Source organism: Colias eurytheme, chromosome 12 (assembly GCF_061535395.1).
Source record: "Colias eurytheme isolate Ceu_HAF_F1 chromosome 12, ilColEury1 Martin Lab GWU primary, whole genome shotgun sequence".
NCBI lineage: Eukaryota > Metazoa > Arthropoda > Insecta > Lepidoptera > Pieridae > Colias > Colias eurytheme.
The window spans coordinates 4,032,639-4,048,590 of NC_142991.1; the positions used below are offsets into that span (position 1 = coordinate 4,032,639).

Below are 15,952 nucleotides of genomic sequence, written 5' to 3' on the forward strand. Positions count from 1 at the left end.
CAGTACTCATTCTATTAAAATATTTTAAAAGTTATTTAAATTAAGAAGAATATGGAATATATTATTATCACTAAAACAATTGACAGTCTAGCGGTTGTAAATTAGTCAAGATTTTATTATTTTTACATACAAGTTAAATAATAATCATATAATAAATAATAATATTTATAAAAATCAAAAATAAACCTTCTATGTGACAGTAAGCAATAATATATATGTAATATAAAAATAAATATATTTTACTGTTGTTCTTATAAGATTTAAAACATTTTTCAAGCAATGTTCCAATATCAAGGTTAAAAGTACCGCAGGATATCAGCTGTTTCAGATGTTATATATCTCGCACCCTTTGACAGAAACCAGACTAAATAATGATAGATTATACACATACGATACTTATATAAGCTAATAAGAAATTATTAAGAGCAAATATGCATGCAATTTAATAAAAACCAGTCTAGGTATCTAAGCTATATATACTTGTATCGTACTCATAAGACAATAATTACGTCACAAGGATAGCGTTATATAATGCAAAAAACCTTTATGACTTTCGCCTTATAAATCATATCGCATCAAATACTTATTGCTCATTTATAATATAATAATACTACTTAATATTAAAAAATAATAATTTGATGGCTATTGCTTTGCCTTCAAGCGTTTATTATGATTTTATATTAATTTTCTTTGTTTATCTCACGATAACATAATTAAAAAGAAACCGTTCCTTGTCCCATCACTTGGAGTCTGCGGGTCTGTAAAATTAATAATTTATCGATTTCAAAACGTCCGCCGTAACATTTACGTAACGCGGCAAAGCACGCGTATCCATCAAAGTTACACCGGCCGATATATGCAAGTGACGAGCACATAAAATACAATTTTAGTATCGACGATCATGTGTTTGGTATGGTGGCCATATTAATGGTGATGACAAGTTCAGCATCGCGAATTGTATCACTGAAAAACTCACTTTTACGCGTTCGTAACAACCGATAGATGTTGTTCGATGATGGTTATGGTTATTTTAATTAATGGTATGGTTAAGGGTTATGAGGGTATCGATCGCGTATGACACCCGATGTTCGCGCCGGCGGCAGGGTGAGCCGCGACTGGGCGGGCGGCCGCCCGACGCAAGCGGTCCAAACTACGACTGCGCGTGTTTTTATGCCGGCTACCGACTTACTTGAAGCCGAATGAATTACACGTGAACATGATTCTAATTTACGTTGTTTATTTTATCTTCTCAGCTAATAATAGAATTTGTAATGGATGTGAAACTAGCACACACATAACACCGCCGTACACTAAGCTTCATTGATCGAGTGTACGTACGAGCAGGCATTTTAAAGCCGAAAATTAGACATAATATACCAAGCATATACTTTAGCCAATTTGGTTAAATTACTAAATCTACACTATTCTTCCTATTACATTGGGGACCAATAAATGAACTGGTTATTATTCTTTCAATGTAACACCTGAATAAAAGGAATTATAAATGAAATATTGATTATGCAAATAGGTTTCCAAAAAAGCGTGGGCAGAAGTAACATCAATTGTAAAGGATAACAAGACGATTCTAGATATAGCCTGACAAAATTTTGCTATCGATCGAATATATTCTTACATTTATTTTTTCCACATCCACTAAATCATCAGACCCACTTGATGTTCAACGAACACCTACAAAAGAAAATTCAAAAAAGAGTGTGCTTTGGATTTTCCCAGCTTTTAAAATCTTTTTAATTGTTGTAGTGGTTTCGTTCGTTATATTTGTCGGTTAGAATATTTAAATTTAGTTGTAAATAAATTACATATTGAAGTATATCCCTATTTATCGTGTTATTAATAATTTTGTAGTATTTTAAAGTTCCAATTAGTAAGTATAATATGTATCGCAAAAAAAATTTGCAAACACAAAATGTTTTTGCGTGCTAAGCGCATTCTAACTATCATACCAGGCTTATTTCTCTCAATACTTATTCAATTATACAATTCTCTCAATACTCAACAATATTTATTTTCATGACAGTTTTTATATCAATATTAATTCGTTTCACACACATTGAAAGTATATACAACTAAATAATTACTGCGCTTTTGTTTCCCAGAGTATAGAATTATTATATATCAATAAAAATATCATTTATTGTTAGTTACAAATGAAAATGAAAACAAAAGGGACTAACTGAAATGGTTCAGTGAAAACAATAGAAAATGCTTCCGAGACCTTTCTTTCAACTATTTACGCTTTTTTATTGCACGCCTCATAAGCGAAGCGTTGAGGTGGGTACTACTGTCACTTCGCGCAAAACATCTGATTTTTCAAACTTAAAATGTCTTTATGTATCATACATTGCACTTGTAAGATAATACATACCATGGAACTATAGTCATACTGGAACCCAAACTCCTAAGAATAAATAAAAAACTGATAGAATGACCGCAAGTAACCCCTGTTTACCCCATAGGGTAGCCAGCGTGATTGTAAATTTTTCCCCTATTGACGTGCATTAAAAAATCGACTGTCAGTAATAATAGTCTATATGACATAAATCATTAATAAAATCCGCTAAAAAAATGAAATTTAAACGAGATTCATGCAGGTTTGCTTTTCCATTGAAATAACAAAGGTTTACAACTTTTAAAATGGACTGCTTATCGAACACGCTCATAATTTTTTTCCCATATTTTGAATTATGTTATGAAAATCGTTGCGCGGCAGCCCCAATTCTAGGTGTCAAATAATGTTTACTGCAAAATGGCGGATGTTTATGTTCATTTCGTGAGTTTGTTCTTGTATTTTGGAATTATTCTGAGCCAAAATTAATAGAAATGGTTGTAAATATATTGTGCGCGGTTGCAAAAGTGAATGGCATCCAGGATGTGATATTATATTTCATTCGTAAGTACAAAAAACCATGCATAAACTACGCTTCATGTAAAATTGTAGTTTAGTAATATTTCTACTTTAATTGTTGTTAAATCTGGAATAATAGATCGAAGTTGTGATTATAATGTTAATTTTGATTAGGTTTTTTCCATTTAACATCGTTATTTGCTTATTATTAAATGTTTCATGATTGTAATAAATATTAGACTAGGGTGTCCATACTTTATAAAATTGTGTACATATATTTCGGTATGGTATTTTATATGAGGAGAAGTCTTTCTCCACTTGAGTTAGTTCAATTGGCGTGAAAGTTAATGGTATAAAAACGTTGTTTACTACTTTTATATAATGATATATTGTAAAATCAAAAACTCAAAGTACATACATATATGGTACCTACTGAAATAGAAGCACAAGACAACAGCACAAATTTTGTGTTATCTGTATCTAAATGACATTTTTTTTTATATTTTGCAAATAATCTTCTTTTCTCTTTACAGGTTTCCGTCCAATCTAGCGGAACGTAATGCGGCTAAATATAGTAGAATTAAAAATATCCTGTTTTGAAAAAGTGAAGATATGCAACATTCATTTTAAACCCGCACTTGGCCAGTGTGGTGGATGTGGCTGTAACCTCATAGGAGGCCATGTCCCAGCAGTGGGAACGTAATATATACGTTACGGGAAATAAAATGTATGGGAGGGTTTAAAGTTACATTTTTAGATATTTCTTGTTATATTTAAAAAAAGTTATTATTGTTATTTTACTCATTAGGTAAAGTATCATATCAGTATCATATCGATATCAGTTTAAAGTTTTTTGATACCTGCAATAGTTACGGAATAATCACCTGTGCACACTTAACGATTACACCCTGAATATATTATATTTTGTTTTTTATTGTATGATAGGGAAGCGCTAGACCACGATCTCATATTTCAAGTACTCTTAAAACTATTTAAATACTTAAGGGTATGGAATGATAAAAATATTTTCAGTGAACCGATTTCGTTACTTTTTATTGTTATTATCTTATAATTTGCAAATTTGTAAAGGCAGTTGGCATTGTAATGATAAATAAATATTATAAAAACACATTGATATTTTACTTCATTAATTCCTCAAATGACTGGACGTAACGCCAAATTATACAGCAAAATGTTGTCATAATTTATAGCGGTCCTGTGTTCTGAAGATGCAAGACGGAAGACGCAAACATGAAAAAACGCTGAAAGGAACATTACAATTTTCCAATGTTAAATACTTGAACATATCTATTTTTTATCTATTTGCAAAAATTCTACAGTAACTATATTAGAATAATAAATGCAATTACGTAATTTATTTCCGCCGTAAATCATCAACCATCAATCAATCAATAAATATAAAACTCTCCCGTTACTTAGTGACTGACAGACAACGCACAGCCTAAAATCACTGGACCTAAAGACATGAAATTTGGCACACTCTGTATATCTAGAGTATCCTAAAGGTGCACTTAGAAAGGCTATTCCGAAATCCCCACGGGATAAATGGGATTTTATGTTTTATGACTTCAACGAGGACGAAGTCGCGGGCAAAATCTAGTATTATAGTAAAATTTTAATACGAATAAAATTGATGTATCCGTTATTTTTTTCCTTAATATCCTGAATTTTTTACATTTATACTCACCCCACGGAAATATAGACATACTATATATATTATGACTCACCGTAACTAGAAAGAGACGGAGGGGAAACGATAAGATTCAAGGTCAAATTTTTTGACTTTACTTTTTCTTAGGGAGTGTGGGTTCCATACGTAGTATATATAGTTCCATGATACATACACACACATATTAAGAAAAAACACTATTTTTAACGTTCATGATATTTTTGATGTCATTTTTGTTATTTAAACTAGTTAAAAAACAGGTTAAAAAAGTTCTGTCTTGGACGTCCGTGTGTCTGTATGTGCGGATCCTTTTTCTTGTTAACACGATAGCGACCGAAATACTTTACTAATCGAGTCTTTTTTTTTCTCTTACGCTTGAGTATGCTCAGGAATAGAACCCTTTCATTTTTCAGGGTCTGATTCGATGTGGTTTAATTGTTATTAAATAAACAAAAATAATAATTAATAAATATTTATTAAAAAAAAATTATGAGGCGTGCACTTTTGGATTTTCCAAATTATTTCTGAGTTTGGTATGAAATTATGGCTGCATTAAAAATAGTGAAAATAAAACTATTAAATCTTGGAATGTTGTTAGAGAATTGAAGAATTACTTTGTAAACGTTTATTTTTAGGCTGTAGTTTCAAAAGGCAACTTTGTTGCACTTATTGTGGTAAGTATTTTCCACAGGAAACTCTATTAATAACATACTTACACTTTTTTCCAGATTTATACAAAATGTCGCAACTTATTTCCAAGCATATTTAATACACCTAATTTAACGTATACTTATGAATATATGTAGGTTTTAACCACAAAATATTTATCTTAAAACGAGTAACGTAACGGCACCAGTCTTGTACAGATTAAGGAAAAAATTGAAGTTTTTTGCAAATTTCTCGTAGGTTTTTTAACTTTATTGGATATTGTTTAGTTATACCTTTAGTTCTATGTTAGTTTAACGTAACCAATGTTAGAAAAAAGATTACAATGCATAAATAATGAAGTTATTTATAAATTAAAAAACCACTTTTTTGCACCAGTGTTGGACAGTGAAAAATCTAATGATGGACACCCAGTTTTGGACAACATCCAGTTATGAACACCCATTTATGGACTGTACCTAATTTCGTTTCTCCAGTTATTTACACATGGAGAAGACTTATAGTTATCAATAGAATCTTGAAAATGATGATTGGAATACAATAAATCGGGGATGTATTTATAAAAAATAGTACTTATTAATTATTTTGCATACTTACAATATTTAAAACAGTCTTAATTTCCATTTTCTAGGCAATAATTGGACAAATGCATCGTTAAATACGAGTTATGTCCGCTAAGAAACACCAATATGGTTTTTTTTCTCAATAAGTCAGGGATGAAAAATATAACTAAAAAAGTACTGCCATTCCATCCATTTTGGGACTTCTTCTTCTTCGTCATATCACTCTAGGGGGGTAGATGTTACCCGCTTCACGATGTTCCGCCATATCTCTCTGTTTCCTGGCATTCCGCTACACTCGTGAAGTGAATCGCCAATCTGAATCCGCCAGCAGCCTTAATCTGATCGGTCCATCGATATGGATTCCAAATTGTAGCACGAGGCGAAAAGCTTTTTTTAAACTGTTGTCAAGATGGTGTGGATGAAATTTAAGCGTGTGTGCTATATGGTGGTGGAATTTAGCAGCAGACAACGATCCAAACAGTTCATCAGAGAACTCTCTATGATAGATGCGTTACAATACGCATAAGTATGCGACTTCTCTACGCAGTGATAGAGAATGAAGCCGAGAACGAGTCGCACAGCACATAATGACCCATTGTTCTAAAATATATTCTTCATGTTTAGATAGATATTATGTTTTTGGACCCATTAGTGTAATTTTAACAAAAAATATCAATGTCCATTATAGGAACCAAAGCAAATCCAGTCATGGACAATTGTTGTACAATATTGGAACCCTTTGTTTGAAATGGTCGTGATAGGTATATTATTAATCAGAAAGAAAAGACAATACAGAAAAGCGCATGTAATTAATACCTTTAAAAAAGTTTATTTTCGACATATGTCCATAAATGGATATATCCATAGAATTAAATCCAGTTATGGACACTAATGAATTTTATTTAAACAACATAACCTAATCATGATACTAAATCGTATAATATTTCGTACACTTAACTACTATAAATAAATGTAATATCAAATTTTGCTGACATTTATACAAAAATTCTTATAACCAAAATTGTGTCCTCACTTCCTTAAGGATTTTCTTAGTAAAAACGGATTTCTTCGAAACGGGTCGCAGCAACTAAACATAACGTTCTGCCATCTTCAAACATTTTGGCCGAATAAGATGAAATGTCGTATTTTGATAGCTTATGAACCAAACTTTTATTTTAAGTATTGCCAAATTATATAACGTTAATTTTGGTCTTAATATTTAAATTTAATATTTATTTTGTCCATTACTGGATGCTTGTCCACGACTGGTGCCGTTACCTTACCTACCTCTACAAGACTTATTAATTATTCGTAGCCTACAAGTACCTACATAAAAGTGTTTCTATACGTGTATCGGTTCGATTCAGAAATAAGAGCTGTTATTGTGTGTTGATCAGATAGTATCAGACACCTCCGAGTGTTAGGCTTTTAAAAGAGTTACAAAAGCCAAAGAGTTTGGAAATTGGGTCGTGACACCGATCCCCTGTTAGCGTGATACCCTATACACTATACAGTCTAGAACAAATCCAATTACAATAACAACGTAAAAGAATTCGAACCCAAACCCTCAGCTATGTTAGTAGGTCAAAGAACCTCATAATAACGCTATAGATAAATAACTATATTAAACTAGGAATCCATCAGTATTTCATGCCGTCTATAGATATTCGTCCATTCTGCAAATACCAATGTTTTTTTCTAATATTTTCATCACGCGAGTTTGTGGTTGGCAGTCGTAAATTTTGTTTGTTCTAGGTCATGGTTTTTATGTTTCCTTTTACCTTTCTACCGTAAAGTAAAAGGTTCATAAACATTCCTTATTTTTTATCAGAAATGAGAAGACTTATTGTGATATTTTATTGTAGATAATTATAGAAATAAGAAATTCTTTTTAAATTATCTTTTGCTAATATGATTTTAAGTTATAACATATCTATCTGTAGCATTAAATATATTCGTAAATATATTCGTAATAATATATTTATATACGATTCGCAAATTTATTTTTCAAGAAACAAGTGACGCAAGCGACCTATGAATAATTCACGTGTCTGCATCTCAATGATGCATTTCGTCTTCTCTATGAAACATGTGAATGCTCCATTTATAGGGGAAGTCTTTAATTAGGAGTAATGAGACGAGGTCGATAATTGTACCCGTAAAGTAACGTATATATATAGTTACCTAGTACATATAATAACACAAGATATAACGATATTTAAATAGATACCTCATTTTCGTATTGATTTAAAATGTATGTAGAGCTGCAGTGGTAGAGCTAAGTTATCGTATTACAAAAGAAAGCCTTTTACTACGACGGGCTTTCAAAGTAGTTACTACAAATACTACAATCCTTGGTTAGTGAATATAATATTATATTAGTAGACATATTAGTCATGCAATTAACAGACTTACTGCAAAAATAATATATTGCTGATAATTGCTTAATAATTAAATTATCTTTTGCATATTTATATAAAAGACATTGAAAATGTTTTCAGTAAGTCACAAATCAGCTACATCTCAATACATTAAAATGCCAGGTGTTATTTTTATTGTGTGCATTCCGACAAGTAGCTATGAACATGTATTGAAATATGGCAAACCAAAAGAATTAATATCGTTAGAAGAGTCCGATATGAAAAAATGTAAATTGGAAGTGGAACTGCGAAACAAAAAGGCTAAAAGTATACCTATACATTTGACTCAACATCAGTATAATGACGTTTACTACAACCACAAGTTGGAAAAAATAAGGGAAGACGATGAACTGATTACAATGGAAAATGTAAGTCTTATAGCTCGACGGCATACTTTAAAAGATGCAAGCTGTTTATTCATTTTAAACGCAGCTTTACATCGTTTAAAAATACTGACTGACGAAGCGAATTTTTAAGCCGCCTTTATATATTTTACTTTTCAAGATTTTACATGAATTACTAAGAAAACTTGATGTAGAGCACGTAGTGTGGATTAGCGATGAAATGGGCAATTATTTTGAAGTAATTTTCCCGCTTTCTACTGGAGATAAATGTGAGACGATGCTTCACTGCCTTACTCAACTCGGTATTGGAGTATGTTGTAAATCTATTGTTAGGTAAGGTTTATTAGAAAATATCTGTAGGTATTATCTACTACTAACTGTAACTACTAATTATTATAATAACATACAAAGGTCATAAGCCTGATTACCTTTATGTGAGACATACATTGAAATATAGGTAAAGATAGGCTAGACTAGAATTGAAAACTGGTTAGAATTTCAGACCCATCAAGACAAAAACGTGACAGAAATAACATGACTCCCAGTCCCAACACTATCGTATTAACGTCGTCTGTAAAATATTGTGTTAGTGAGCCACATTTTATTAACTATATTAACTTTAACAGTTTCACCCCTTGCTTACTAAACATTTTGATAGAAGTACTTAAAATGATTGAGAGCTCTAAAATTTACAAAAGTTTGTTGTTGGTTAGAGCCCGTAAGAGCTCTCGAAATAAATTTTTGAAAACAGATATTGAATGTTTTCTAGTGTCCTTCCATGCAACGTTGTACATTCGGCAATAGAAATTGCAAGAGATGATGATTGCATTCTGTAAGTTTATTCAATAATTATTTAACAATTTACTCGGTATACTTATAAGTTATAACTAAATACCTAACTATTTTTTTATAAAATAGAAAGAAAAACGAAGACGCAAGGCGATGGCGGCAGTTTGTAGAGTCAATTAGATCGAAGTTAACTGTCAAGCAAGTGGTAGACGGTGTAAGAGGTGGTGGTGAACTGTCGTTTGATTATCTCACACTAATTATTACAGCTGAGTAAGTGTTAAAATGCAGTAAGTATGCCAATATACCAAGGGTATCTGGATAACCCCGGACCAAAAACTATACCTAGTTTTTTTGGTCCATGCCCCGGTATATCGGCACATAACCCAAGTTTTCTTCATTTAAATGTGCTAATTAAGTTTATTATTAAGTTATTTATTTCTTCACCACATCAAGCCTATTAATATTTGATATTACAAGTGCAAATGAACATGCTTTTTACAATTTTAAATTCACATGCGTAAAACCGTTTTTGCATGATGGAAAAATATTTGCAGTTTTGAGTCAAGTTTATTACTTTTTTTACGATATCGATCGACGGACGATACTATCAAGTGCATTATTGTCGTAGCTGAAAGATTAAATCATTCCTTTGGAGACATTGAGACATAGGTATTATTAATTCCAAGAGAGATATTAAAATGAATTGAAATGAGACAGTAGCTTAATTTTAAGTAAATCTTTACTTAGCAATTATCTATACCTATCTACATCTAGATGACTATCAGAGAGTCATTCTGAATATCAAACCTACTATTCATATTGATTTTCATTTTCATAAATTCTTACCTTTATAGACGTACCTAGTGCTTGTAGATATTATATTTCAAAGAAAATATAAAATACGATCCTTATGAAGGTATTCATACGACTGTGTCACGCGAGATCCTTATTTTCTGTGTGAACTAGGTTATACCTTTAGATAGTGTTCCTACACATTTACACAATAATAACCTGGAATCAAATTATTTCATAGCAAATTCGTTATATTCAGGTACTTTCCTGTATTTTTTCAGTTCTCTTGCAGCACTTGGTCTCGTAGAAAATAACGCATCAAATATAGTTGCTGCCATGTTGGTCTCTCCCCTAATGGGCCCCGTCATGTCAATTACCTTTGGAACTATAATAGCCGATAGAAGCCTTGTGAAAAGCGGTTTTGAAAGCCTTATAATCGGAATGCTTGCATCTTTGCTGTTTGGATTTATTTTTGGTTTGATATTGGGTACAACAGAAATGCCATGGGGGTATGGCGATTGGCCTACGGAGGAGATGAAAGCTCGGTAAATTTTACAGTATACTTTAATTAAAATATTTCAGTAGTTAGTTACATTACATTAATACTGAAGTTCCCATTTTTAATCAGTTTTGCCAAAATATGCTACATTTCCTTAGTGCTACGATTGGCACTTTAACTCTCGAAGATTCAAATCCCGTCCGTTGTAATAATTAAGCCAATTCTAATAATAAATAGCCGATACATGACCATCAATTATTTTTTTACCTTATTTAAATACAACATCTTTACATAAAATTTTACTAGATAAATCAGTAAATAACAAGCAAATAGTAATAAAGCCTTGAGAAACTATCATTATTTTGCAGGGGTAATGTAAGATCGTTATGGATGGGTGTGCTATGGGCCCTTACATCGGGCACTGGCGTAGCGCTGGCCCTCCTGCAGGGAAGTGCAGGTCCACTCATCGGCATTGCTATATCTGCGTCTTTGCTACCACCAGTAGTTAACTGTGTACGTAAATATATAATCTATCTAGTAAAACGCTTCGATAGATTATATTTTTGTCAAGCAAGATAAGAGGCTTATTTACCGCTTGCAGATAATGTAGGTATCTGATAGCCTATTTGACACATTTAGCATTGCATTTTCATACTAATCGAAGCTGTGAAAGCCTGTCCCACGTGTGTTAATCTACTTTTTTTTACTTCTTTTAAACTTAATTTTTATCAAAGTTATAATTTTAACTAAGTAACTACAAATATAACATGATTTCAAATTAGTCTCTACTCTCTTACTTACCTACTCATTCAAGTGAAATTATAAGTTAATTATTTCCAGGGATTATATTGGGCTTTGGCCTGTATATGGCTTCTGTACCCAGGGACAAAAATTCCCCATTTGAAGGGAGAACCTTATTACGGAAACTCATCTTACGAACCGCTTTATCATAATTATTTACCAATTGAATTCGCCGTAAACGGTAATAATTATAAAACCTTCTTTGAAGAATATCCTGGAGCCACTTACAGATTTCATTTTCAATACAGTAGTACGTTATTAAAAGGATTCTTTTTTTCAGGAATAGTGAGCTGTTGCTTAACAATTGTTAACGTAATATGCATATTTATAACAGCTATAATGTTTCTCAAAATAAAAGAAGTTGCAGCGCCGTACACATCTACGCCAGATTTGCGAAGATTTTGGGAACAAGACATAAAAGTCGCACGTGAAGCTAATAAAAGCAATGCCAAATCGGATGATGATACAGCTGAGTAAGAGAGAATACAAAATTGTCTTATAATATCTTAAAACGTAGTCTACGAAATCGTAGATAGTTCGATAGATGATGTGAAGTGTGCTATACCAGCACTAATGACTATTAACTTATAGTTACATGATGCTGTTTCAACGGAAAATAGCGGAGTTTTATTTTAAAAATTGATACCTACTTACGATTATAAATTATTATTATTTTCATTCATTATTTAGGCTCGTGATGGGCGAGATGAATCAAGCTGAAGACGACGAAATGAAGGAAAAGCTAGAAGCAGCTGTGCAGGAGGCGCTAGATGACGAAACTTATAGAAAAGTGAAACGTATGAGTTACCAAAGCCATACTGCGGACGAGGTTTGTTTTCAGCACAGTGTAGATTTCAGAAACTACATAATATCCCAATTATTTATAACTTTCCGCCTCTTTCCCCGCCGTGTCTAAAACCTAATAAATTATACATATAAATCTTCTTCTTCAATCGCTCGCGATTATACATACCTACATAGGGACAGAGTAAGCGACTTTGTTTTGTACAATGTAGTGAAGAAATGATTCCAATAAATGAATTTTCATTTCAGGTTATTCGTACTATTGGTCTACAACCAAGAACGCCAACCTCAGTGCGCTCGAGCGTCGTATCTGGAGGAATTTCCCCGAAATTACTACAACCTCCAAGAGGTTCAAATATTAACGACATAGCAACATTAGATAAACTTTTAACTTCATTACTAGGACTACAAAAGCGACGGTCATACAGATCCCACATTGGTACTCCCAGAGCGAGTCATTTACCGACTTTACAAGAAACCGGATTAAACAGACGGTCAGAATCTTGGCCCGATAAAATCTATGAAGATTCCATTGTACGCAACGTGCTGCATAATTTGAAAAGTAAACGTAATTCTCCCAACGATGAAGGGTTTTTGACTCCAAATTGATTCAATAGTATGTATAAATAGCTAATCAGTTATCCGCGCCTTACTCATACGCACATTAAATAACAGGTTTAAGGAAAAACTTGATATTTTGTGAAGTATGTACACATAATAAAAATTAATTAACATTTCATTAGCTTATATAATTAAATTGCAATCTTAAATTAAGTAATAATTAAATATACGCACTGATTTCCTCATTTATGATTTTATTTTAACGATCTTACTATGAAATTCTGTCAGTTAAATATGTATTACTGATGAAATCAATTTACAACAGTAGAAAAAGTATATATTTTTTCATTTAAATTACATTTTGGACATCATAACTTGGACATTAAAACTTCACAATAAAACATTAAAGTTAAAATAATTAAAATTAGATTAAAATTTAAATTTATAAATAAATTTCTTACGTTTAAACACAATACTTATAAGTATTAAAATAAAACGACATTTAACAATTAATTAGTTTGTATATTTGATATGTACCTATCTATTGTAACAATATTTGATATTTCATATCTTATGGTAACAAGTATTATTGAAAATATAAAATATATTGTACATGATCACAGCAGCTGAGCTATAAGTTCTTAATAATATTTATTTACATCCCTAGCAATTGACTATGACATTATCAGAATAATGTGCCATTAGGTGTACCTACTTAAGAACAATGTACAAAGTATTACATTTAGTAAACAATTAAGTAATAATAATTAATTAATTAATTACCTAACGATTTGTTAAACATCAAGACAATTTTTTGTCAGTTGTATTATTACTTCTAAAATTTTTGCCATGCTTAACTTGTGAGGTATAAATGTCATATCCTAGAGATATTGTATTATCGTATAAAACTCTAAATCTAGTTGGCAGGAAATAAAAGTTAATTATTTGTGCTGGCGGCCACACCATCCACTCCGCTTTGTATAGTGTGACAAATTTATCTTTTACTTCGTCTTTAAAATTATCTACAGGATTATCTTCTAACAGGGCTAAGCTTCCGAAAAATGTGACTATCATTATTGGAGAGAATATCAATTGGTCTAAAAGTAGTTTCTTTATCACCATGTCTGTAGTCTTGCCTATAATAAACCTATCTAGCACTTTATACCAGTGGTGACACAGCACGCCTACAGCTGCACCAGAAAATCCCATATGCATAGTCCGTTTGAAATCATATTTGTCCATATCTTTTGTATACACTTCATAGGTCTGTTCTAATAAATCACCCACTGCAGATAAACTTATAGAAATGGTCACATTGGTGTACAGCAAATATTTATTACTGAAAGCGACCGTCCCTATATTCTTTAACCTTGTTATCGAACTGGATTTCCGTATGTTTGTTGCTATTTTTCTCCAAGTAACACCTATGGCTTGCATTGTATGTATCTGGAAATAAAATTAATTAACATGAATAAGGTTAAAATAAAAACAGTTTTTATTGAAATTTTTTATTTATTATTTTACAACATGCATAATTCTATGTCTTATCTGCTTTATCATTATGCTCCTTATGTGAATGTTTGATTGATTTACTATGTTTTATATGAGAGGTGTAGATATCATAGCCCAATGAAATGGTGTTGTCATACAATACTCTATATTTAGTGGGCAAAAAATAGAAGTTAATGATCTGTGCTGGAGGCCACACATACCACTCAGCCTTATATAAGATCCAAAACTTATCTCTCACTTCGTCTGTGAAATTCTCAAAAGGATTTTCTTCAAAAATAGCAACAGTGGCAAAGAATGACATGATAACTATGGGGGAACATATGAACTGGTCGAGCAGTAACTTTTTAATGACCATATCAAATGTGCGGCCTATGATAATTTTGTCAAGGAAAATGTACCAATTGTGGCATATAACACCAGCAGTCATTCCAGAAAATGCCATTTGCGCTGTTCTTGCATGGTCTAATTTATCTATTTCTTTAGTGTACAATTCGAAACATTGTTCTAAGAAATCTCCAGTAGTGGATATTCCAATGGAAAGGAAAACATTTGTATAAAATAAATTCTTGCTACTGAATGCTCTTTTTATTGCCAACTTGTAAATCTTATATCCGTTAAGAAAAAATCTTCTAAGAGTCATTGAATATCTTCATCGAAGGTAATTCCTTCAAAAATTAACAATATATTATTCTAATTGCTCACAAATAAATAATTGGGCAGCAAATATATTACCTATCACCAATGTTACTTAATTATTAATTATGAAGGCTTTTTCTAAAGTTGCTAAATTACGAAAGACGCATTAAGTATATATTTATTATATAAATTATATAAATACACCCATTCTAATCTTGTGACTACATTTCGTAGATAAATATAGATATTTGACGAAATAAATGAATAATATAAATAATTAATCATTATACTACAATAAAAATCAATATAAAATACTTTGATATCACTTTACTATAATACTTACAGTATTCAATTAATATATTGCTTTTTTGCCCACACTTCACAAAAATACATAACCTAACCTAAAAATTTAACGTGAAAAAATAAACTATATAAAACCTACAAACTATGTACATGGATCAATTTCAGCCAATATCACTTGCTGTTGCCTGTCAACTGTCAAGTGTCAACTAGATCCAAAAATAGCCAAAAATAAATTGAGCTGAACTGTAAGAGCGTTTTCACATTATCCGATCCGATATCGGATATCGGAAGCCGATAGCCGATATCCGATATCGGAGGGAAGTAAAATGTATGAAATATGTGCCTGTCTTTCACATTGTCCGGTCCGATATCTGATATCGGAGCCGACACCGATATTCCCAGTGGCTATCGGACGATAATGTTCAGTGTTGCCAACTCAATTTTCGAAAAGGCAGTATACCAACAGCAAAAAAGCACTAGTTTGTGTATTTTCAGTCTTATAGGGCGCTCAATCTTTAAAAAAATTCTTTGCTTTTAACCTAAAACCCTTTCTATTAAAAGAAACCTTTTTTTATTAAGAAAACACACATTTAAGTATTTATAGGCATTTAAAATACGATTTATACGGCAGGTATTTTTATTTGCCGTATTAAAATACATATACGGCAATTGGCTGAACTGAAGTAAACAAAAATAATATATTGCG

At 31.7% G+C, this 15,952-nt stretch overlaps 1 protein-coding gene and 2 pseudogenes across 2 annotated transcripts; 1 reads left to right on the forward strand and 2 right to left on the reverse strand.

Moving 5' to 3' along the window:
- The first annotated feature begins 8,321 nt into the window (after positions 1 to 8,321).
- On the forward strand, positions 8,322 to 12,953 carry LOC149903906 (uncharacterized). The gene is made up of 10 exons (XM_090108248.1): positions 8,322 to 8,573; positions 8,710 to 8,882; positions 9,319 to 9,381; positions 9,468 to 9,608; positions 10,412 to 10,675; positions 10,998 to 11,142; positions 11,470 to 11,611; positions 11,711 to 11,903; positions 12,121 to 12,259; positions 12,484 to 12,953. Exons 1-10 carry the CDS (start codon positions 8,322 to 8,324, stop codon positions 12,841 to 12,843), a joined length of 1,872 nt encoding a protein of 623 aa, XP_089964374.1. The 3' UTR covers positions 12,844 to 12,953.
- Positions 12,954 to 13,303: 350 nt separating this feature from the next.
- LOC149903907 (mpv17-like protein 2 pseudogene) lies at positions 13,304 to 15,391 on the reverse strand (annotated as a pseudogene). The gene is made up of 2 exons (XR_016457348.1): positions 15,287 to 15,391; positions 13,304 to 14,241 (listed from the first exon to the last, which is right to left on the reverse strand). The product of XR_016457348.1 is annotated as a mpv17-like protein 2 pseudogene (transcript).
- LOC149903908 (mpv17-like protein 2 pseudogene) lies at positions 14,328 to 14,966 on the reverse strand (annotated as a pseudogene).
- Positions 15,392 to 15,952: the final 561 nt, after the last annotated feature.

What these genes read in the sequence shown, in the direction of transcription:
- LOC149903906 (XM_090108248.1), top strand. Translation starts at nt 8,322, where the DNA reads ATGCCAGGTGTTATTTTTATTGTGTGCATTCCGACAAGTAGCTATGAA. An exon ending in TGTTGTAAATCTATTGTTAG is followed by an intron (nt 8,883 to 9,318) that starts GTAAGGTTTATT and finishes AATGTTTTCTAG; the next exon opens with TGTCCTTCCATGCAACGTTG. An exon ending in AAAGCCATACTGCGGACGAG is followed by an intron (nt 12,260 to 12,483) that starts GTTTGTTTTCAG and finishes TTTTCATTTCAG; the next exon opens with GTTATTCGTACTATTGGTCT.